Consider the following 24,919-nt stretch of genomic DNA (forward strand, 5'->3'; position numbering starts at 1 on the left):
AGCAGTGTCTTATCTATAATAAGTCTAATGATCATGATTAGACTACTAAAAAGGCAGAGTTACTCACCTTGATCATTCAAGCTGTGTGTTAAAATAATACTCCAAGGATAGATTTCATTTTCTTGGTATGTTTTTCTGAAAAATATCAAGTCTGTTTAGATTTCAACGGAAGTATTTTTACTGCTTAATTGCTGGCTATAGAAACAGAATATGAACCAATTTATGTTTTTAAATATGAATAATCTATAATCTTTGAAAGAAAAGTTATGAAATATGCATTCTATCTCCTGTATGGTCAGTGCCAATTTTTATGTGATAATACTCAGCAAGACCTCATTTATTCAGCTCCAAAAGTGAAGTCATAGGGGATGAATACCTAGAACTTTAAAGTTCTTTAAACTTTTGTGGATAAAATCTTTCAAAAATATAAACATCCTTCCATAAAAAATAGACTTTATCAAGCAGGTAGGTGTTCTTGTGCATTTGAGGTCATTATTAACACAAGTTATGATACTGTACAGTTAAACAATGAAATCCTCAGGAACTACTTGTTCCATTCTAAAAACCAGTGTTCACACTTGTTAAATCAGTAACATTAATATTGTAAATAATACAAATTCCTTATTTATCCCCAGCCTCCAATCAGGATGGATAAGAGGTGGTTAGAAGAATACTAATACTTAAAAAAACAAAACTAATACTAAACTAATACTAAACATACTAAGAAGTATGTTGCATAGGCTAGAGGTGTACATTTGTGAGGCTTCCGTATACCCATGTCATTGAGGCTGAAAGAGGAGCCTCTAACATTGAATGGGTAGAAAAGGAAGGATTTGCACCTGAGCAGGGAAGATGCCAGAAGGATTAAAGGAGATGAGGGAATGGCACGTCAGGGAGGCAGAAGGAAGGGAACAGACTAGCCAACATGTCTAAATCTGTGGAGGAGGAGTCAGGTAAAATAAGGACTGAAAGAGCCCATTGGATTTCCAATTTAGGGGTCACCCAGTGGAACGATGGGACCCAGGGTGAGTTAGAGGAATTGGAGGAAGAGTTTAAGGTAGCATAAAAATCAAGTGTTGAAGCTATAAACTGAATGAGCTTATAAAAAAGAAACGAAGTGACACACAGATTTCTGGGAATACATACATTTAAGGAGCAGAGGAAAAAGAGGAAGCTGAGAAAAAAGATATCAACATCGGGAAAAAAACTAGGAAAACTCAGAATCAGAGAATGAACAGTAGGAAATTTCTAGAAAGAGGGATCACCTGCAATGCCAGAAATTAACTGTGGAGAGATTAAATAGGATGAAGCCTGCAAAGAGGCCAAAGGTACCTGACTCTTAGGAGGGGAAGAATGACCCTTGAGAGAACTGGTCTGTTAAAATGCTGAGTGCACATACCTGCTGGACTGCAGAGACTGGACGAGGGCATGACCTCACAAATGGCTAGGTCATGCAGTAAGCATAGATTCCACCTTCACCAAATTCATCAGGAAACAAGTTGAGGACGACTGTTTAGTTGTTGTGGGGAGAAGCTGACAGCCTCAAGAGGTGAGATTGGAAAGAGCTGGTGTTGTTCTTGATCTGTTGTCACAGTGAGCAAGTTGGTAAGAGGGGAGGAAGGTCCGTGGAGAAGAAATAATTGGTGATAGGGAAAAGGAGGGGAGATTTGTGGAGCAGGACCTTTATGCTGGAAGGAGAAAATGAAGTAAGTCAAGGGTGTTGATAAACATTCAGACAGGAAGGGGAATTTTTATTTTAACAAGTGCTGGGGAGAGGTTAGGTAAAAAGCCACAGGAAATTTGAGGAACAAAAATGTATGGCAGTTCAAATTGGCCTTCCAGTTTGGTCAGAAACTTCGACAGTGTAGTCAGTAGGGGGAGAGAAAAGAAGAGTAGTGTGTTTTGTCCAATGGGGGGGATTTGGTGGGCAGATGTGGTAGGGGAGGAGGACATGGACGGGAGGGGAAACCCAGGGTAGCTGGCATTTCTCATCTTAGGGCCTTTTTCTTTAGCTGTTAATGATGTACAGATTCAACTCAGCTGCCACTCTTTTTTTATTCCCCAAGTTTTTTAGTAGTGAAATCAGACAGGCTGCAGAAGTTTTTTTTTTTCCCCCCTACAATCACAACATGTCCTTATATTGGTACCACTGCCCATGGTGCTGCCTTGGCTTTGTTTTCTAGCAGTTCCCCCACTGGTCTTTCACAGAAGCCACAGAGAAGTGTGTGCTATTTTGATAGAATGTCCATGAACCTGAACGAGAAACATATTTCTTCCAGAGCCTAAACTCTTGGGTGACAAAGCTCAGGAAACACGGTAAAGTCAACAGGTAATAAATAGGGTTTTTAATGTTCCAGAAGGCAGTAGTTCTTTTTTTTTTTTTTTAAAGATTTATTTATTTATTCAGAGAGAGGCAGAGACACAGACAGAGGGAGAAGCAGGCTCCATGCAGGGAGCCCAATGTGGGACTCTATCCCGGTCTCCAGGATCACACCCTGAGCTGCAGGCGGTGCCAAACCGCTGCGCCACCAGGGCTGCCCAAGGCAGTAGTTCTTAAGACTCATGTTCCTCATACCTTGACCACGTTCACCTCATTGGTTTTCATGAGGGAGAAAGGATATTTTCAAAAGTCAAACCAGTCCTACCCTTTTAAACAAAGTAGGTTCTGTCTCTTGGACATTGTGGGATGGAAAAACTATACTGCGGAAAAAATTATAGCAAGGTATACATCACATGTAGAACATTGTTTTAAAAGTTGTATGTGATAGGTGAAAGGCTCCTATAAAGTAAGTGGAGGTCATATATCCAACTCTTGGGAATACAGCCAAGAAAATGGAAGCCAAAATGTCTTCCAAGAGTCAAAATAGGTGTTATAAAATCTGTGATACAAAATGTGTAATTATAACAAACATGGGGATATGGTTTCTCAGCACATAACATACTTAGCCAAGGAATACACTTATAGCAATAAAAAGGATAAGCATCAGTAAAGGAAGAGCCAAAAGACTTCAGAAAGCTTACTGAACACCCTGAATGCTTTATTATGGAATCAGGTAGGTCCATGCCTATCTGTATCCTTCAGTATCACTAGGACACCAGCTTGTATTAATTGATACACTCAGAGTTTCCTTCTAATTCTTAAGATTCTGTTTCATTTTCTATTGATAATCCTCTCCCCCATGAATTACTTACAGTCTCTAAAGTGGCCTCCTTGCCTCTGATCTGAAACCATCCAAGGCCATCCTCTTTATATACAAGACTGATTTTGTTCATCCAAAATTTAAGACAAAATGCTTGATGCTGAGCTGTGAGGGTCAGCTCTCTGGGAGTTCTCAGATCTATATCACAGTGATCTGACAGTGATGCCATATCAGTAACATTCAGCAGTAATTTCTGTTCCACCTCTAAGCCTTGTCATTTCTCAACCATCTGCATTAGTGGAAACAAGCAGTGGCTGTTACAATCAAAGCAGGAGATCGTCTTTATTTTTTTCCTTTGGCTTTGGAATACTTGACTGGTTTTACAGTGGATTTCTTTCTCCCCAATATTTCCTTAGGCTAATATTAAAATTAAGTTGCATGTCCTGACTATATAACACATTAAGAACAGTAAGTAGAAGCTCCAGAGCATCTTGTGGCAAAGGGCCCATATTAGAGTGGAAATATGATCATGGAATGGATTATCCACATGTTGATAATTAAATACTATCTAAATCAGAAAAAAAAAAAAACAGTGTTTTCATCATACAGATGACTTCTGTAGCCATGCATCATGGGTTGTTTGCTTTTGTGTAAAATAGACGCATTCTGCTGCTACGAGAATGTGCTAGATTTTTCTGCCAATTCAATACAGACACAAAATGTCCTCCTGCAGATTCAGAGCAGCCGTAGAGCCCACTGGTGTCTTTCTGTAGTTAGGTGACTTACCTGGTCTAAAATGAGCTTCAGCATAAGCAGAGGCTGTCACATCAGGGTGACAATTAATTGGCAAGTCTTGTTTGATCTACCTTCTGACGAATCACATCTTGAATTGCTTTTGATCTACCAACAAGGAGCATGTATTAAAATACACATTTTTATAATGATAGATATCTTTTAAGTGCATATATCATTGTGAATCATGTTGTTTATCAGTTTATTGCAATGAGCCTTATTGGCAACTCAAGATAGCTGGCAGGGGCCGGGGTGGGGGAACCAGTCGTTAAGTGTGTGCACTTACTAAACTTAAAAGGAAATTTGAAGTTGCGGTTCCTATAGCAACCACAGCTTAGACACATTGCAAATTCACATATATTAATGTATTTAAATCAAATTCTCATATACAAATATAGTGTGATGGATTTAGAGTTGCTATGGAAATTGAGTGTGTGCTCTTTTCCTGAGGGACTTGAGTGTTCCAGCCTTAAGATGAGATCAATAGAAATATTGGAAAAGTGGCTTCAAAGAGGAAGCAACCTAAGTATAATAAAGGATTTGAACAATCATACTTAAATCCCTAAATGTAGATGTAAACAAATCCTAATGGTATTTTCCTAAACAATTGAATATGTGACTACTCAGTTATCTTTAATTTGGTTTCTCTAAGGCTGTTCATAGGATCTTAACAAGGTGACCAGGTTTATTGGTATTTGCTGACCACCTGTAATCTAAATAAGCATTGCCTGTCACTTTCTCTGGGGAGAGAAGAGTTGCTTTTACTTTCCCAAAAAGTTTGTTCTATTTTATGTTTTTAGGAGAAGCAATGAAATGTAGTTTATAGTTTTTTTGTCCTTGTTCTTATGGCCCAAAATAGGGTGTCTGTTGGTACCACGTGTGCTTGAGAAGCATATGTATTCTGCAGTTGTTGGTTGTGTAGTGTTTTAGAAATATCAGATCAAGGTAGTGGATACTGTTACTCAGATCCTCTCTGTTTTTACTGATTTTTTTTTTTTTTTGTCTAGTTCTAATAATTGGCTGTGAAGAGGGTGTTACACTGATGTGAAATTGTCTTCAGTTCCCTCAGTTTTCGTCTCCCATATATTAAGCGCATATGTATTTATGATTAAGTCATTCCAAAGAATTGACCTTTGTATTTTATTCAGTGCCCCTCTCTGTCTTTGTTAAAACTCTTAGTCTTGAAGTCTATCTTATCTGATACTAAACTCTACTTTCCTTATGCTTAACTGTTTGCATGGTATATCTTTCTCCATGATAAGTTAAATTTCTACCTCTCTGACTTTATATTTAAAGTGTGCCTCTTGTAAAAAGCATATAATTGGGCCTTGCATTTTTATTCATTTCATAATCTCTGGACATTGCAGTAACCAGTTCATTACGACTTAATGTAATTTACTGATTTGGCAGGATTTAGGTCTACCATATTATCATTTGTTTTCTGCTTGTCCCCTCTGTTTTATCTGTGTCTCTTTTCCCTTTTTTTTTTTTTTTTTTTAAGTAGGCTCCATGCCTGGCATGGTCCCAGCACAAGGCTTGAGCTTACAGCTCTGAGATCAAGAGTCAGATGCTTAACCAACTGAGCTACCCAGGCACCCTTGTTTTTCTTTTCCTGTTGTCTTCTGGATCTTCTTATGATTATTATTTTTTCCAGTTTTATTATGAAATAATTCACATATATCACCATGTGAGTTTAAGGAGTACAGCATGATGATTTGATTTACAGGTATTGTGAAACCACAATAGGTTCAGCCAACATCCATCTCCTCATATAGATACAATAAAAAGGAAACCAAAGTCTCTCCTTGTGATGAGAACTCTGAGGATCTACTCTCTTAACAACTTTCCTATAAATCATACATCACTGTCAGCTGCAGTTATCATGTTGTGCATTATATCGCTAGTACTTACTTATAACTGGAAGTTTGTACCTTTCGGCCACCTTCTTGCATTTCACCTCACCGTGCTCTCTGCTTCTAGTCACCACGGTGTGATCTCTTTTTGTTTGTTTGTTTGTTTGTTTAAAAGAGTTAACAGGTGAGATCATACAGTCTTTGTGTTTCTGACTTATTTCACTTAGCATAATGCCTTCAGGGTCTACCCATGTTGTTGCAAATGGTAGGATTTTGGTTTTTTATGGCTGAAAAATATTCCTGTGTGTCTGTGCATCTATCCCACAATTTATCCATTTATCCATTGACAGACGTTTAGATTGTTTCAATGTCTCAGCTGTTGTAAGTAATGCTGCTGTGAACATGAGGATGCAAATACCTTTCTGAATCAAAGGAATTAGGGGTGCCCGGGTGGCTCAGCTGGTTATGTCTGACTCTTGATTTGGGCTCAGGTCATGATCTCAGGGTATTGAGATCTTGAGCCCCAACATCAGGCTCAATGCTCAGTGGGGAGTCTACTCTACTACATCTACTCAATGAAATGTTTTCATTTCCTTTGGATAAATACTCAGAACTGATGAGTCATCTAGCAGTTCTATGTTCAGTTTTTTGAGGATCCTCCTTACAGACTTTTGTAGTGGCTGCACCAATATGTAGCCCACCAACAGTGCACAGGGGTGCCCTTTTCTCCACATCCTCATCAGCATTTGTTCTTTCTTATCTTTTTGGTGATAGCTGTTCTGATGGGAGTGAAGTGATACCTCATTGTGGTTTTAATTTACAATTTCCCTAGTGAATGCTAATGTTGAGCATCTTCTCATCTACCTGTTGGCCTTTCATATATCTTTGAAAAAATGTCTGTTCAGGTCCTTTGTCCATTTTTTTTAATTGAGGTGAGTTATTTGCTTTTTTTATTTTAAGATTTTATTTATTTATTCATGAGAGACACACACAGAGAGGCAGAGACATAGAGGGAGAAGCAGACTCCCTGCAGAGAGCCCAGGATCATACCCTGAGCCAAAGACAGATGCTCAACCACTGAGCCACCCAGGTGCCCTGAGTGATTTGCTTTTTTGCTCTTGAGTTGTAGGAGTTCTTTATGCATTTTGGATATTAATCTCTTGCCAGATCCATGGTTCACAAATCTTTTTCCCGTGCTGTAAGTTGTCTTTTCACTTTGTTGTTGGTTTCTTTTGCTAAGCAGAAGTGTTTTCATTTGATGTGGTCCCACTTGTTTGTTTATTTATTTATTTTTGCTTGAGCTGTAGGTGCCATATCCATATTCTGGATTTTTAAAATATTGTACATTCCATCTTAATTTATTGCCTGGCAACCCTTGCTCCCAGTGTCCTCTGTTATAGTTGTCATATGTATTACATCCACATACATTATACACCCCACAAGGCAATGTTATAACTTGTTTTAAACTGGCTATTGTTCAGTTTAAACTGGCTTGAGCATTTCAAATATGCTTATTTTACACTGAAATGTGCTGTATGTTTAAAATGCATGCTGGATTTAAAAAACTAAGTGTGAAGAATATAAATATAAAACCTCTAAAAGTTTTATTGATTATATGTAGAAATTATAATCTGTATATATTGTATGTGTTTTGCACATATTAAAATTAATGTCTTTAAATTTTTTAATAACATGATTAACATTACATTTCTATGAGGCAGTGGTGTTTTAAGCAAACGTGTATTTTAAAGAATCAAGAGAAAAAATAGAGGGTTTTTTCTCCCCAACTTTTTACCATTTCCAGTCTTCAGTCATTCCTAAAGATCTGAGTTCCCTACTGATTTCATTTCTCTTCATACTGAAGTATGTGCTTTATAGCATTTCTCATAGAGCAAGTCCCATGGCAATAAATTCTTTTAGCGTCCTTTTTCTGTAAGTGTCTTTATTTCACCTTCATTGTTGAAAATTTTCTGTCAATAAAGAATTCCAGCTGATCATCCTTTCCTTATGAACTTTTAAAGATGTTGTTTCAGTGTCTGTGGCCTCCAAAGATAAGAAGTGCTTGCTCATTCTAATCATTCTTCCCCTGTTTGAAATACATTGTTTTTCTCTGGGTGCAGTCAGGATTCTCTTTATCTTTGGTTTTCAGTAGTGTGACTGGGATGGGCCTAATGGCTCCCTTTGAATTTATCTTGTTTTCAAGTTCATTAAGCTATTTAAATCTGTAAACTTTGTCTTTTACCATATTTGGGAAGTTTGCAGCCATTATTTCATACATTTTTTTCAGCTCCATTCTCTCTATCCTCTCCTTCTAGGACACCATTTATCCATGTTAGAGCTGAAATTATCCCACAGGTTCCTGAGGCTCTGTTCACTTTTTTTCCCCAGCATCTCTTCTCTTCTTTAGATTAGATGTTTTCTAGTAATACATCTTCAGGTTTACCCTCTTTTTCCTCTGTCATCTCTCTTAAATTGAGCATTTTTTAAAGTTCAGTTATTGCATGTTTTCAGTTGTTAATTCACTTTTTTCTGATACTGCCTACCTTTTGTTTATTATGAATGTACTTCACTAAGCTGGTTATGATAGCTGCTTAAAGTTCTTGTCTGCTAATTCCACCATCCCGACCACCTCACAATTGGCATCTGTTGATTTTATTTGAGAACGTGTCACATTTTCCTGGCTCTTCATATGTTGAGTAATTTGGGATTGTATCATAGACATTGTGATGCTTTATTTTGGACATTGCAGCCTTTCGTGTATTGCTTCAAAGAGTGTTGATGTTTTTGATTTAACAGGGGCTTAATTAGAGTCCAAGTAAAAGGTAATCAAGAAGTTGGATTTCACTCAAAGGGTCCTAACGTGGACCTTAGGCCTGTGCCTTCGTGCAGGACTTCTTTTCCTCATTACTGACAAAACATATGTCTTCACTTACCTTTTAAGAAATGTTTGCCCTTTAAATAAAGAAAAAAGATTTTATTTATTTATTCATGAGAGACACAGAGAGAGAGAGAGGCAGAGACATAGGCAGAGGGAGAAGCAGGCTCCCCTTAGGGAGCCCGACGTGGGACTCGATACCAGGATCACACCCTGAACCAAAAGCAGAGTTCAACCACTGTGCCAACCAGGCATCCCAAAAGTTTGCCCTTTAAACACAAACATTGCTCTCACCCCAAAGCCATTATTTATTCCAAAAAAAATGCATTTTCCTGTGTCTGCTCTTTAGACCAGACCAGTCCATGATGGCATTTGGCTTCTCAAAGGCATAGGAGAAACACAGGCATCTTTCTTGTCCCTTCTTGATCTCTCTCCATCAGGATGAGTCATGCCTATTCTTGCACCTCCCCAGTGTGGTTCTGCTATTAACTGTCCTCACAGTCCCCTGTCAGCTAACCACATACCTGCTCACTTCTTCAAGGATCAGATGTTCATTTTAAGAGATCATGTAATATCAACTCAAAACAAAGAAGAGGTGTATTTTTACCAGTCTCATAATTAGCAAGAATCATCTTATTACATGAACACTGTATCTTTTGCTCCATCGCTGGTTGGGTCAGCATTGCATTCCCTTGGCCTCCTGCTAGTAAGAAAGCATCCATCCCATCACTAAGCTGCATTCCAGGTATGGCTGCTCATGGGAAGGATAAGAGTATTGGTGGTTTTGTTCCTCCAGTTATACATCTGTCTCATGTAAGATATATAAATGATGCACCACTGGGCAGAGGGATACTTTTCTCCTCAAAGAATAATTGAAACTGCATTTCTCAACCGGGAATGAGAAAACCACAGCATACGATATGAGAAGTCTGCCTTGTCAGGACACTGACTGTCTATGAGTTTGGAATATTGAGGGCACAGAGAGGAACAGAGACATGAAGAATTCAGGAGCTTCAGATTGAAATGTTCTGGCAGTATCTAAGGAGGAAATTGAGAACCTTCTTCCTAGGAACAATTATGCATTTTTTATTGCCATCCCAATGTGTTTGTTTACGAGACAGCATCTTTGACAGGTGATTTACTAATGCTATTTACCATCTTTAGTTATTTTGGCTTTTTGAAATCAAAATATGACTTAGTTTTCCATAAAACTAGAATTTTTGAAGGCTTAGAGATCAGAACCTACAACCATTACCCCTGTTTTTGAGGTGGAGAATCCGAGGCACAGAGAGGTTAAGTAACTTGCCAGAATCACACTCTAGAACTAGAGGATCCAAAGTTTGAAGCTGGACACTGTGATTCCAGAGCCGACACTCTTGAACCATTATATTGCCTCTGGAATATCATGGATGTGGTCTTATTTTATGTTATCTCCTCCTCGCACTATACTGAGCCACAGTAAATTTTCACAAACCAAATTCAAATTGCATAGCATATGGAGGACATAAAAGGCTGTGTAGTGTCATAAAGGCTTGAAACAGAGCACATGCTGTTTGATTTGAATGACATTCGTTTTTTAAAATAGCAATTTTTAAAGTTTAAAAACATTCTCATTCATCCTTGCGACAGGCTCTCGGTGAGAGTTGCTAGACCTCATATAAATTCATAAATGCAGGAAGCGTTGAGCCACTTATTCCAGGCCTCTTCTCAGCCCCGGAGCAGAAATGTGTATGAAGTCTGAAATATTGAGCCCTAGATTAGTGGGATGACTAAACTCTGATTTCTTGATCCTTTGGTTCAAATCATTCTCTGAATAGATGATCTGGGTGACTTCAAAGGGAAGAGTAATAAGCCCCTCAGACAAAACTGGCATATGTCTTGGCATGCCATCCTCTGTTCCCTCCCACAAGACTTTGCAGAAGAAGACTGAAGGCCTCCATTGTTGTCCACCTGCAGCTGGAAAGCAGACCAACCTAGTCCTTTTGTAAACAGCTGAGTCCTTTCATACCTAGCACGTGTTATTTTTACTGCTTCCTAGGTTGTTGAAATATTACTTGGTTTTGCACTAAACCCCACATGTTACTCTGATCATCCCTTTTCTCTCTAAAGGAATAATAAGTTGGTGTTTCTTAACCTCATAATAAAACTTGTGAGGCCTCAAGAGGCCATGACTTAGCATTTATTTTCAGTTTCCATAAACAATATCACAGGTCACCCATACACCCATTTTTCTTTTTTACTGTTGCCATTCTTTGTCACTCAAGTATGTTGGGCAGGAATAGAAAACAGTTCTGGGGATCCCTGGGTGGCGCAGTGGTTTAGCGCCTGCCTTTGGCCCAGGGCGCGATCCTGGAGATCCGGGATCGAATCCCACGTCGGGCTTCCGGTGCATGGAGCCTGCTTCTCCCTCTGCCTGTGTCTCTGCCTCTCTCTCTCTCTCTGTGTGACTATCATAAATAAAAAAAAGAAAAAGAAAAGAAAACAGTTCTGACTTGGATGAACTTTCTAGACTCCCTTTGAATTGGGTGAACTAAACTATCAACCAGTTCTGTCTTGTTCAGTCATTTTTCTCCATTGCCAGACACAGTGAAGGTTCTTATTTAGAATTTGTTGAATTGATGTAAATTGAATCTCTGCATGTCCGTTTGGATTCAGGAAGACGCAGTCCTTAAGCTGATATGTAGCTATTTTTGATAGCCATCACCTGAGGGAAGCCTCTTGTACTAGAGCCTAGGAAATTGCATCGTGCACTACACAGCAGCTCAGAAAAAAATTCCTTAAACAGCACTTCCTATTTATTGGACCCGTTGCTGGTTTTGGGAAAGCCTTACTTGAGTTCTCATTCAGTCTCTCAACATGCATTTAAACTCTGGAGATACACCGTCATTCAGGGAAGTAACAGCCTTGTGATGAAACCTGGCAATAAATAGACAACAGCACTAAAGTGAGGTGCATTCTATCAGGGTGTGCCGGAAGACCACCTGAGCTGGTTTTGTGTATTCTAGAAATAGAAAAGCTTCTTGGGAAAAGTGAGATTTGACTAAGACTGAATGAGTAGAAATTAGCCAAGTCATGGGTATGGACAGGGGCACTGCAAGCAGAAAGAGCATGTTGCCATCAACAGAGAATATGCTATATTCAGTGAAATGATGTGTGTGTTGTTCCACGTGAATGTTGAGAGTAAGACTGCAGAGCTGAGCCATGCCCCTGTATGAGTTGAGAGGTGGTATTTATGTTGTGTTGCTGCAAAACAGCCGCTACAAACTTAGCAGCTTAAAACAACACATCTTGTGAAGTCCAGGTTCTGCTTAGCTGTGTTCTCTGCTTTAAGATCCCACCAGGCAGCCATCCAGGTATCTGCTGAGGCTGTGGTCTAATCAGAGGCTTCACTGGGGAGGGCTCCCTTGGGTTGTGACTGTTTCTTTGAGGCTGCAGAACTGAGGCTTTGGTTTCTTGCTGGCAGCTACTCTCAGTTCCCAGAGGCCACCTGCATTCCCTGCCACGTGGGCTTTTCCCAAATGTGTGCTTACTACATGGCAACTTGCTTCTTCAAAGCCAGTAGGAGGATTCTCTCTAACACATATGCTCACCAAACAGAGTTCTGTAGAGTACCATAATCACAAGGGGGACCTCCCATCACCTTTGCCATATTCTTTTAGAAGCAAGACAGGTCCCACCCACACTTGAGGCGAAGGGATTATACAGAGACGGGAATACCATCAGGCCAGGATCCCTGGGGGGAGGCAATCATCTTTGGTTCTTTTGGTTACAGAGGTTACACTTTAAAGGGGGCAGTTGGGAGTCATTACAGTTTTTAGTACAAGTTTGCTCTTTGGTATAGAGAAACCATGAAGGGTATAGAGTTATAATCCAGAAGACTAGCTAAGCTGTTACAACAAATCATTCAGGAGAAGATGTTGGCCTAAAACAAAGGTCATGGGACACCTGGGCTATGGAGACTTAAAGGAGATATAGTCAATAAAAGTTGAAGATTGGATATGAGAAGAGGAGAAGGGAAGCCAAGGATAAGGGATGCACACGTTGCTGGTGTAATGGTTGGTTGGTGGAAGCAGAGAGCCTGGTGCAGGAGAGGAGAGGACTCAGGTGGAGCTCAGCTCTGGTTCAGTGAGACTGAGCGCCAGCTGCTCTGTGGCCTCAGACCACAGTTCGCTCTCTGCGAGGGAATCTGGGTAAGATGGTATTCATGGAGCACAGCTGACTTGCCACCATCAGAAAAACGACTTCAAACACTGGTCTTGACAATAGAGTCAGTCGGACTGTATCCATACATTATGAAGTAATTGTGTTCCCCCCCAAATAGCCATCTTAATTTGTAAGCTTTGTGCTGAAAGGACTGCCATGTGCCAGGCGTGCAGTTGACCCTGTGAGGGCATGGTGATGCATGTGTGTTTTCGTTCTTAATGGTCTGGCTAGGTTTGTTGGGCTGCTTCAACCACCAGCTTTTCCTATCACTGCAGTAGACAGGCAAGGCAGTGTTCCCCTAAATTGTTGGGATTCTTGTGTTATTGTTTCTTGGGAGTGAAGGATTCTCACCATTTCTAAAGAGACATTGCTGCTCTGAGGACAATTTAAAAATAAGAATTTGAACCAAGATAGTGATTGGTTAGCACTTAATGTTTTCAGAGCGCACGCACTTCCTTGTCTACCAAGATATGAGAGGTGCGAAAAGACAGCTTATCAAGAGGAATACACACACCATGTTCAAATAACTGTTCAAATGTTAGATTTTTTTTAATACTTGAGCCAATTTGAGAGGAGGAGTTCTTGTGCATTTTTTCCCACTATGAAAAATTCTCTGAAACCATAGTGACTCAAGCGGAGTCTGGAAAATACTGGAGAATCACATGATGGCTAAAAATAAGCACATCATTTCCAGCATGGACAGTAACCAGGGCAGAAGTAACTCGGTTTTGTGAATGCTCACACTGGCTGGCCATGCTCAGCCCTCTTGCCCATCACAGGAGCAGGCTTTGAGACCCTGGCCAGGGAAGGGGAGCTCTCAGGCCCTGACTCAGTGTAGCTCCCTGGCATGCTCTCTCAGGGCAGAGCCAGTAACTAGACTGTGCAATGACCCTTGAGCAGTGAATTGGGAGGGACACTACCTGACTCCCAGCTCTTGTCCCTGCCTATTTTTCCTCAGCCCTCCCCCTGGAATCAGTAGCAGATGCCATTGATCAGAATGCCTTTTGTTACTGTTAATATTGCAAAATGCAAGTTGTATAAAATGGCCAGACGTTTGGTGCCTGTTTTATAGGGTACATAAACAGGGTTGTCTAAACTGGAGCGTTGTAAATGATTTACCAAAAAGAAAACTCATCTTGCGCGCTCCCTGCTCACACCCTGGAGAATTACTGCAGTGGCCTCCTCCATGGCCATTCTGCATCTGGCCTCACCCTCCCATGGTCTGTTCTCCACACGGCTGTCAGGCCACAGCACTCCTCTGCCCAGGACCCCACAGTGGCTCCCACTTCCCTCAGAATGAAAGCCCAGGCTCCTAACCCCGTAACCCCTGCCTCTGAGGCCCTAACAGTCTGCCCCCTCCAGGATCTGCAGACCTTCTCTCCTGCACATCCCCTGGCTTGCTCTGCTCCAGACTCCCTGGCTTCTGAATGGATGAGGTGGGGCCTTTGTCTAGAATGCTCTGCTCCTGGCTTTCCAGAAGGCCACCTGTACCTCCCTCAGGCCTCTGTTGAAACCTGACTTTCTCAGCAAGGCCCTGAAGTAAGGGGTACTTTGGCAAATAGCACGTCCCTTTCAGGGATCCTGGAAGTTGTGACTGTGGAGTTGTTGCAAGAGATGTAGACTTCCCATTAGTGGAGGAATGGGACTTCGCAACCAGGCTCACCCCCACATGTGCCGGTGTGGATCTTGCCACCTCCCATCTGTGCAGGACTGCCACAGGACTCCCACCTCCGGGCCTCTGTGCTCCTGACCCCTGTCTTTCCGAGGGGACCAGGGTCTGGTGAGGCCCATGCAAGGCTTGGGTGTCAGAGTGAGGGGTTGAGACTGGAGAGAGACGTGTGGTAGATGCTCAGGTTCCCTGGAGTTCATACTGAAAACGGCTGCTCTCTCACCCCTGGACCCAGCACTGCTCACCTCTGTCCTAATTTTCTCTTTTCCATAGCATTTACTTGCTGGTTTATTATGTTTTTTGTTTTTTGTTTTTTTTTTAATGATAGTCACACACACAGAGAGAAAGAGAGAGAGAGAGAGGCAGAGACACAGGCAGAGGGAGAAGCAGGCTCCATGCACCGGGAGCTCGACGTGGGATTCAATCCTGGGTCTCCAGGATCGTGCCCTGGGCCAAAGGCAGGCGCCAAACCGCTGCGCCACCCAGGGATCCCCTGGTTTATTATGTTATTAATTATCTAATTCCCCCATTAGAATGTAAATTCCACAGAGACAAATATCTTCTGTTTCATTCATTGATTTATCCCAACTGCCTTAAGCTGGCCAGGTACACAGTAGGAGCTCAGTAAGCATGGGCTGCATGAATGAAGGAGTCAAAGTAATTTAAGAAAGAGCACAGAGACTTGACCTACATCCTGCTGATTTTCAAGATAGACAGTAAATGGAACAGAAGAACCAATGTCTTGGTGTCCACTGGTGGTTTATGGGTTAAAATTTTTCATAGAGATTTTCTTGAAAATGAGCCGGATTTTCTTACTACTTTAGCAGCTTAGTTTTTATTTTGCTAGTGTCTAGAAATGGGAAATTGTGTACTTCATCATGAGTTGAATCACGTCTCCTTTGCTGAGTGATAATAACGTGAGCTAGCATTTATTGAGTACCTACTGTGTGCCAGGCTCTTGTGTAAGGACTTTCCATGTATCAACTCATGTATCGTTCCCAACTCTGGGGAAACCAGCATTGCTGTTCCAGTCTTCAGCACAAATCCAGGTGGCAGCCCAGGTCCCACCACACAGCCAGCAGCAGAGCCAGGATTCCTGTGAGGGCAGGATTCCTGTGAGGGCCGCCTGGTCGTAGGGCCCCCCACTGCCACCTCCTCCCTAAGGGCGAGGTGGAGGGTCACCATTTCCATGCCAGATCTTCATTCCCACCGGCTGATGTCCTTCGTGCTGCACTCCAAGGTGCTCATACCAGGAGCTGCCCTCTTTGACAAGCTGACACTCAAGTAGCGCAACTTTGCTGCTGGCTGCACTGGTGACAGGGCCTGAAGGGCTATGAACTCTCAATTGCAGAAGAGCCAGCCTTGTAAGAAGCTCTCAAATGGAAGCAGCCTGGAACCCCTGTTGATGTTCCATTTGGACTGAACTCGGGCCTCTGAGGGCCAGAGGTTTTTTTCTGTTTTTGCTCTCAGAGAACACATTACAGATCTTAAGTGAGAAGGTATGGAGCATTTTTTAAGGAATCAGGCTCAGACCTTGAATTTGTAGTAATTAGGACTGGTGAGGCCACGGTCAGTCACCCTGCAGTGTGACGGCTCGCGTGTCCGTTTTGTCACTAAGGAACAACCCTCTTCCTGCGGGCATTCACTCTTCTCGTCAGCCCAGCTTTATGTTCTGTCCCCAGCAGTGACTTTATTTACATTTCTTTTAGCCAAGTCCATTATCTCAGTTAAAAATTAGAATCTCTTTGCCAATGTAAAGAGGATAAGGAAGTGATGTCCGATCATCCACAAATAACTAATCTTTGTAGGTACAGTGTATCTTCGGTCTTGTTTCAGGTCTGTGGGGTTTGTTTTTGAGCTATAACTGACCTACAGCCTCACCGTTTCAGGCGTGCAACAGGATAGAATATTTGTATAGATTGCGAAATGATCACCACAGTAAGGGCTGGTTAACATCCAACACCACACATAAGGACAATTTTTTTTCTTGTGGTAAGAACATTGAAGATCTGCTAAGATCCACTTGCTGAGAGAGCTTAGCAACTCTGAAACGTAGTGTCGTGACTTATAACCACCTTGCTGTACGTCATGCCCCCAGACTGACTTATTTTGTAACTGGAGGTTTCTACCTTGGGACCACTTTCACCCATTTCACCCATTCCCTGGCTCCTTATCCTTCCTTATCCTTCCTTATCCCCTTCTATGGGGTCTGTAATTGAGTGAGAAAGGACCTGGGGGTGGAGGGAATATGCTCTCAAAGTGAAGAAGCTGGGGATGACCAGAAGACAGCTTGCTTCCTGAGTGTGCGTGTGTGTGTGCATGTGTATGCGTATGCATGTGTGCACATGTTTTTAATGTCTCTGTGGTTCTTGTCAACAGTATTAACATCATATTTTTAGCTCCTCTGTTTATGACTTTGGCAGAAGAAATACAGCAGATTAAGTGAGAAGAATTTTTAAATTCCATCAGAGCTCTGGCCATGAAAGATGAAGCCAAGTAAAGTGCTTTTCTTTGCTTTAGCGTTATGAATTCATTGGGCCTCATATGCCCCAAATGTAGCATTTTCCATAAACATTAAGCTACTAATTATTGACATTAGACACAGTGATAATGTGGCTTCACTAAGGCAGTGAATAAGGCCACTCTTTGTTGTTTTTTTTTTTTTTTTACAACTATGGTTAAAATGTCTAGAATCATATTTATACAACAAATCTTAAAGGCATTAATTAAGACAAAACTGCTCAAAGACTAGCATTGTAAATCATGTCCATATCCAATGAGTAAAGTCAGAGAATTACAGGGACTTGTATAGAATTTATGTCTATTTCCCCCACTTTTGAAACTCCTTTTTATTTTGAAAGGGGAAATTAGGGAGAGAAAGAAAAGCTTGAGGGAAAAGCCATTCTTGTAAAACAGGGCTACCACTAATTATGTTTTCAGGACATCAAATGTAGCTTGAAAAAAAATTGGGGAATGGTTGATAGCTGTAAGGGGGAAAAAAAACTCTATCTGCATTATAGCTGAAGTGCTACACTCCCTTTAAAAGCCACTATGTGAATGTTTTTCACATAAGCCTCGTTGAGCAGAGAGGCATGGGAAGGCACAGAAGCGAAATGTCTGTGGGCTTAGGGGCGTTCCGGGAAGCAGCAAGGCAGCTACGGAGGACCCTGATCTCTAAAACCAGGATTAAGATGCCATCAAATAGGACATCGTTGCGTCATCTCACAAAATTGGAATATAAATGGTAACTTACCTAAAAGTGATATATTGGTCTTAAATTTGCTGATGTGGATGAGTTTTAAATTCCTAAGCACATGCTAGCAGCCTAAGTAACTGGAAGAAGTCATGGCCCCCCAGAAGCTGGGTACACTTTAGGGTTTGGTTCCTTGATAGGAGATGGTAAGACTTTTACAGCAAATAAAGAAAAACATAGTTCTTAACGGTCTAAGGAGTGTGATCTACTTTAGGCTATTGTTTACTATTCTAAAAAGTAAACCATGAAATCATTTAACAGAATGAATATGAAAGACTTCATTTTCATTTTTATAAGTTTCACTCTTTAGTATTTCTCAATGTGATAGCCGGGAGGGGTAAATTACTTCCATGTCAAATTGTAGCTCGTGAGGATTTAAAGAGCTCACTTGACATTGTTTTGAAAAATGAGCCTTTACTTTAACCCTTTAATTGTGTAGTTTGTTGTTTTTTTTTTTTAACCTTAAACCTCTGAAGACACTAAGATCTTCCGTGAGTCTTTCCTGTGCTTTAATTTCTTTGTCCCGTGGGAGGTGGGTAAGTGCCCAGGTGACTGGCCCTACCCGCTCTCGTCCTCCTTCAGCAGGCATTTCCCTCCTGTGCTCAGTTGCTTTCAGAATTTCAAAACCCCTGATTTTAAGTTTCAAATACTGATTGCTTCATCTGCTATTAAATTTTTCAAATTCACTTTCCGTTCCTTTGTCCAGCCTGGGAGTGACCGTCCAGGGCAGGGTGGAAGCATGTGGCACGTGCAGGTGGGGAGCGTGGACCGTGCACCCCTGTCTCCACCAGCCCTGCCCCGTGGCAGAGGACGCAAGTCTGGTTTTCATCCTTCTCCTCTTGGAGAGATCGAGCGGCGGTGTTGCATGCCTACTAGGTGAAAGACAGGGACTCTGCCCCAGCTGACCCGGACAGGATCCATGAAGCACAGGTGGCGTTTTAAGGCCAAGACTCTGAGGTGTGGCCACGTCGGGCTCTGGCTATAGCAAGCGATGTGGGTTCTCAGGAGGAAGTGCACCCAGGACAGCCTCAGTCCCTGCAGCTGCTCTGGCCTGGCCCCCTGCACAGGGTCCCGTGGGGCCCCCTGTTCCTCTCCCAGCCAGCTTCCCCTGGTAACTTGGTCTTGCCCATGATCCTTCCACTTTGACCTCATATCCACCCTTTCAGGTTTTCTCCAAGCTGCCTTTGATGATGTCCTAAAGATATAATCAGTACGGCTTCTATTCCTTCCATGTTTTTCTTTTAAAATTTACATGAGGCTGGATAAGGCAGGGCGGGAGAATGAGTGTCTGATGAATGTATGTCAGCTGTCGCAGCCAGCCACATCGTGGCCACCGACCTGTGTAGGGAGACAGGCCCAGTGTGGGGCGGTGCTCTCAGGGGAAGCCCCTATGGCAGGGCTGTCTGTCCCCTTCGGAAGAGGCAGCGAACGGGGCAGAGACTCGGCCCGCCCAGCACAAGCCACCTTGCTCCTCTCAGAGTTAAACACTTACCGACTGAATTTCCCTATTTGCACTTCGTCCGGAATCCTAAGCAGTAATGGAGGGGGATCTGGAAACCAAGCGAGAGCTCTCCATGTGGGAGGCCAACCGTGTTCTTGCTCAGTTTCCTTCCTGTGTTGCGGGCCCTTGCTGTCAGCGGCTTTGTCGCTGGCATCACCTCCTCGTGCTCTCCCTGCTAGGGTTTCCCTGGATGGACACCTCTCCTAGTAGTTGCTTCGGCGTATTATAGAAACTTCTGGGCCGGGCACTGAGATGGGCCTTGGGAACATAAAGTGGGGCCAACAAAACAGATGCAACACATACCTTGCCGTGTGTGAGTCTAAGGGAAGAACAGGCATGCCTGGATGGCCGCACCACGGCAGTGGACAGGTGCCGTAACCTCCCAGTGTGCAGGATGGTCCGCTTAGTCACTCAAAGGAGGGGAAGAGGAGTATTTCGGGCAGGGGGTTACAGCCCGAACGTGTGGTCACGTAGCCAGGAATGCTGCCTTGTCCCTGAGAATGTAGAGTGTCGCCCTGCCTGGGCTTACATAGCTGTTACCCCATGAGACTGTGAGCTCCTGGAGAGCAGGGATCGCGTACGTGCTCTGTGGTAGGTACTGGATAAGCATGTATTTAGTAAGAGGTGTCGAACATCATCTTGAAGCTGCTTTCTGTTAGATTTTATTGATATTAAAATATGGCATACTGCTTATAAAAAGGTCTGAAATAACTTGATTTTCCAGAAGCTTTTTCCACAGTGAGGCTGGCCTATAGCTGCCCTCGGGGGAGCACGTGCCAGATCGGCATGTCCTCCCCTTATCACCTCTGCTGTTACACACATTGTTCCCTCTACCTCGTTGGCATGGCCTTTAGAGAGCCTGGCCAGTGGGACACAGATGTGAGGTTCCAAGAGTATGTTCTGTGGGCTTCTACAGAGATAATCCTCGCAGCTGTATGTGAATCACAAATGAAGCAAAGCACCAGGTCTCAAGAATCCTTGGGAAGGTCTTCTGCATAGGCGAGGTTTCCGGGTCACTGAAGATTTACTTTTGGATACTCTGTTTTAAGTCAGTTCCCAATTTGATTTTCTTATTTATTCATTCATTTATTCATTCACGAGAGACACAGAGAGAGAGGCAGAGACACAGGCAGAGGGAGAAGCAGGCTCCATGCAGGGAGCCCCATGCGGGACTCGATCCCGGGATCATACCCTGAGCCGAAGGCAGACACTCAACCGCTGAGCCACCCAAGCGTCCCTAATTTTCATTTTAAATTATATTAGGGCTTTCCCTAGAAATTTTTAGAAGAAAGTTCCCTTTTTTTCTTTGTTAACAGATTTTCAAGGCTATAATATTGCTAGTGCTTCTTGAGGGGGGTGTATGACATTGCATTTAGAACTGAGGACTCCAGGCACCTGAACTCCTCCTGTTTCCTGCTTTATAATTAGATCATTGGTTGAAACTTGTAACTGCTGTCAGCACACTTGGCTTCATTACCCCCTGCCCCTTTCTGATCCTGGTACTGACAAACTGAAATTGGAAACCATGGAACCAAGTTGCATTTACTTGCTTGTGTGTTTATTTCAACACTTTTACCTTCTTTACCACTAAATATACATTCAGCCAAATATGATGCTAAGTCCAGTACTGGGGTTACAGAGGTGATGAATGCTGGTCCCTCGTGCTCCAAGAGCCTTCTGGAGGAGTGAAGAAGGTGTGGGAACACAGTGAGAACTTGGGCAAACCTTTGCACAAGAGAGGAGCACTCCCGCCAGGCTGGGCTGCCACAAGGTCAAGGTTGTGTTCAGAGGAAAAGGGACTGGCTGGGCCCCCAGTAATGACCCTGAGCTTCCTAATCCACAAAGTGTGTAAACTTCATTGCATATACCTTGTGGCTTCTGTTGTGTGGCTGCAGAGGCCATTTCCTGTTGTCTACGTCATATTCTAGATTGTGAGTGCCTGTTAGGAACTGAGCTTCCAGTGGGTGAGCTCTTACCTGACATCAGTGACCTTTCCCCCCTAGTTTCTATCATTATTACGGATGCTTTGAATCACTTGATTAAAGGGCTTATCCTAATGTAAGGGTGTACCTTTTTTCCATTACAGTAAGTAAAGTTTAAGGTAATATCTTGACATTGCATGAATGCCTTATTCCCCCAGAACTTCTCACTTAATATTTTACAGTCAGTGAGCTGTTCCTGGATCAGTTACATTTGTTCCAAAATTGTGATTTTTACCAGTTCTAACATTTCTTCTACGTTTACTAGCTATCCATGTTCTATAAAAACCTTCGTATCCTCCCTCCCTTCTTTTTTCCCCTTCTTTCTCTTCATCATTATAGAGTTTTCTTTATTCAGTGCATTACAGTCTATTAGAGCCATTATTGTTTTGATACATGAAAATGCCCCAAGTGTGGCTAGTCGGAAGCACCTTCAAACTGGCCCCTATACCTATTGACATTAGTTCGTGAGCACATCCTTGCTTTTTGACACAAAAAGGCATTCCAGGCTCACCCTGTACTTCCCTTGCCCCACCCATGGAACCCACCACCTCTCAAGAAGCTCTCTTTGTGCAGAATAAAATTTAGAAACCAGGACATAGATACCAGGAACACGCACTCGTATGAAGAAGTCATTGCTCCCAGATGCTTTCAGTGGCTAAACCTAGGAAACAAAAGAGGAGAAAAAAAATTCCTTTGTACTGATGCTTTTTCTAAAGTATTCATCTATTTATGAACTCTTTTGTTTTTTAGAAACTCAATTATGGTGATGCTTGGAGGTTATCTAAGAACCTTTCCTCTTAAAAAAAAATCTTTATATCTTTAAATCTCTTGGATAAAATAAATGTGTTATTCTTATCTCTCCAGAGGGAGAAAGGACAACTTAATCTCATACTGAGGGGGGAAAAGTGCTCAGAAAGGTTAAATATGTTGCCCAAGCCGACCCTTTCGTACTATGTGCACTTTTTCTTAGTGTATGTATGCTGTTTCTGTGATTGGAAAGGGTCAAGGGGGCCTACCTTCTATACTTTTTAGTAAACTCCTTTTATATCCTACATTTGTGATAGATCTAAAAAGTGTCCTTCATGTTGCCAATATTTGTAATCTATTCTGGTTACTTTCAGGTGCGGCTAAATCAAGCCCAGCGTCTAAGCCAGGATCCACACCTTCTCGTCCCTCATCAGCTAAAAGGGCTTCGTCCAGCAGCTCAGCATCCAGATCTGATAAAGATTTAGAAACACAGGTCATACAGCTTAATGAACAGGTAACTCCTCAGTCCTGGCCTGTGTCTGAGAGGGGAAGGAGGGAGAAAAAAAACTTGGAGGCCTGAAATATATAAGGGAGGGGGCAGTGGTTTCAAACAAGTTAGGGACTAAAGGAATTGTTCAGGCAGATAAAGTCAGTGTCCCTCAAGGAATGAAAGATGTTCATCAGAAATCTCAAAGCTGTACATTAAGACAGAAAGACAGAGGACTCAGTCTCTGGTAAATCCAGGTTATAGGCCAGGGTCCCGCTCACCCCACCCCTACACCATGCACACACCTCAGTGCTGGTCACAAGCTCCAGGCTGTCCACTTAAGGCCAGTCTGGATGGCATCCAACACTGGAGTTAGGGTTAGTCTCTTCCTCCTTCCTTTCCTTCAACTATTAGTCAAGCCTGTTCTATGTGACAGACTCCGTGCTTGATGCTAATAATATATAATGGTAGTGAGAGAGAGAGAGAAAGAGAGAGAGAGAGAGAGAGAGAGAGAGACCTTCCCTTCCCTTGTAGAGCTTAGAGCAGTTGTAAGGGATGGGTGATTAGGCCAGCAAAGTGAGCACCTAATACTTCCCACAAACACCAGAAGTTTGATGCCACAGAAGCACTGAACCCCATACTTGGGGGCTGGGGCATTCAGAAAGGCCATGGCTGTGTTTTAAGTTGAAGAATGTTCCCTTTTGTCTAATATTCCTCAGGGTTACCGTAAATCTAACTCTACTGTCTTTGAAATTTTCACTATAAAAGTTTAGGTATGCTGTCTACCTAACAATAGCTAATTTTGCCCAAGATTATATGTAGTCGAAAGGTAATAAAACCACTGGTAGCATAAGGCCCACTGCAGAAGCCACCTCCCCTGACCCTGAGTTGAGGAGAGTCTTTTATCCTGGCTGCTCCCGCCACTGGGAGAGGAGCCTTTATTCACAGTTCTTCAGCTGTTCCCAGCCAAGTGGCTGGGCCATTCCTGGTGATTAATCTGATTCCTGATGAGCCAGCAAGAGTCTGGAAACAGTTTTTTGAGATAATTGTATATTTGCAATCAGGAGTCTAGTTTAAGAGCAGACGATTGCTTAGCTAGGGTGTTTCTTTACAATTCTGATCACTTTAATGAAAATGGTGAAACCTGAAGTCATCCCATGGATTGGACTTTGATTTAGAAGCTGTGGAATGTTGTAACTACCTGCTGATTCTCAGTTTGAGCCCATATGAAATTTCCAGTAATAGGTTCTTCTCAAATAGAAGGCAGGTGGGATGGCCATAATGAGCCTTGGGTCACATGCCCAAGGCTCCAAGCAACTGAGAGTAGACCCAGAGAGAATCAGGCGTGGGTCTGTGATGCTTGAGGTTTATAACCCATTCTCCTTAGGAACCCAAGTTCTTTTGATATCTTTATTACCTCTTGTTCTGTCACCATCTGTCTCCTCCCTGTGGGGGAGGGACACCTCCTCCCTCCCCCTCTACCACACCCAAGCCTCCAACCTTCCAAACCAGATTGTAATCACATGGAGACCTTGAGATCCTTCCTGCCTCTCTCCCATTCAGCCTCAGCCAGCCAGACCCACTTCTTCTCCTTGGGGCTGGCTCTACATTCCCATTAGCTGTCCAGTTACGCAAAGAGCCTCCCATCCCCAGGGGAGCCAGCCCTCCTCATCCTGTTATCCAAAAACATCACTCTAGAGGGGAGAGAGGACAAAGAGCAAGAGGAGCTTTCTGGTGGTCTTGTAATTCCATTATTACTTCCAAAGGGCTTCCCTCCCCAGCCTGCCCCCATGTCCATTGAGGAGGACTATGTCTGTTTGCCTCCCCCTCCCAGTCCCTCAGAGGGACGGCCACACACACCCTGAACTGTGAGCGTTCATTCAGAGGTTCACTGAGCACTTAGTCCAGCTCCATATCTGTGCATCTGTTACCACTCCGTCCATTTTTTGTGCTGGTTGCCTGCAGAGAGGCTCCCTGTAGCCTCCTTGTAGCCGCAGAGGCATGATGGTGCTGGCGCTGAGGACTCCAAGACGAGGAAGGGCTGAGTGGAAATGCCAAGGCTAAAGAGTGAATTACAGCCGTAACAGAGGAAGCGATGAGTGCCATAAACTTGAAGAATTCTCATTTACTTGGCCTTCTGCCTCCATTCAGGCATCAGTCTCCCATGCCATAGTATGAAGTACCACTGTGCTAGACAATTCCAGTGATAGAAATGAATCAAAAGACAGAGGGGAGGGACCCCCTCTGTGGCTCAGTCCATTAAGCATCCAGCTCTCATCAGGGTGGTGAGATGGAGCCCTGCACTGGGCTTCCTGCGGGGCATGGAGCCTGCTTAAAATTCTCTTTCCCTCTCCCCACCAACCCCTGCTCTTTATCTTAAAAAAAAAAAAAAAGACAGGAGAAGACATAACATATCC

At 42.8% G+C, this 24,919-nt stretch overlaps 1 protein-coding gene across 4 annotated transcripts in view; it reads left to right on the plus strand.

Moving 5' to 3' along the window:
- MAPRE2 (microtubule associated protein RP/EB family member 2) overlaps positions 1-24,919 on the plus strand; it is a 155,810-nt gene that overhangs the window by 124,819 nt on the left and 6,072 nt on the right. For all 4 annotated transcript variants that reach the window (XM_041745978.1, XM_041745968.1, XM_041745958.1 and 1 more), the window contains one exon: positions 22,390-22,529. In XM_041745978.1, coding sequence (XP_041601912.1) covers positions 22,390-22,529 — 140 coding nt within the window. The remainder of the gene's footprint in view (positions 1-22,389; positions 22,530-24,919) is intronic.

Source organism: Vulpes lagopus, chromosome 1, assembly GCF_018345385.1.
Source record: "Vulpes lagopus strain Blue_001 chromosome 1, ASM1834538v1, whole genome shotgun sequence".
In the NCBI taxonomy this organism is placed as follows: domain Eukaryota; kingdom Metazoa; phylum Chordata; class Mammalia; order Carnivora; family Canidae; genus Vulpes; species Vulpes lagopus.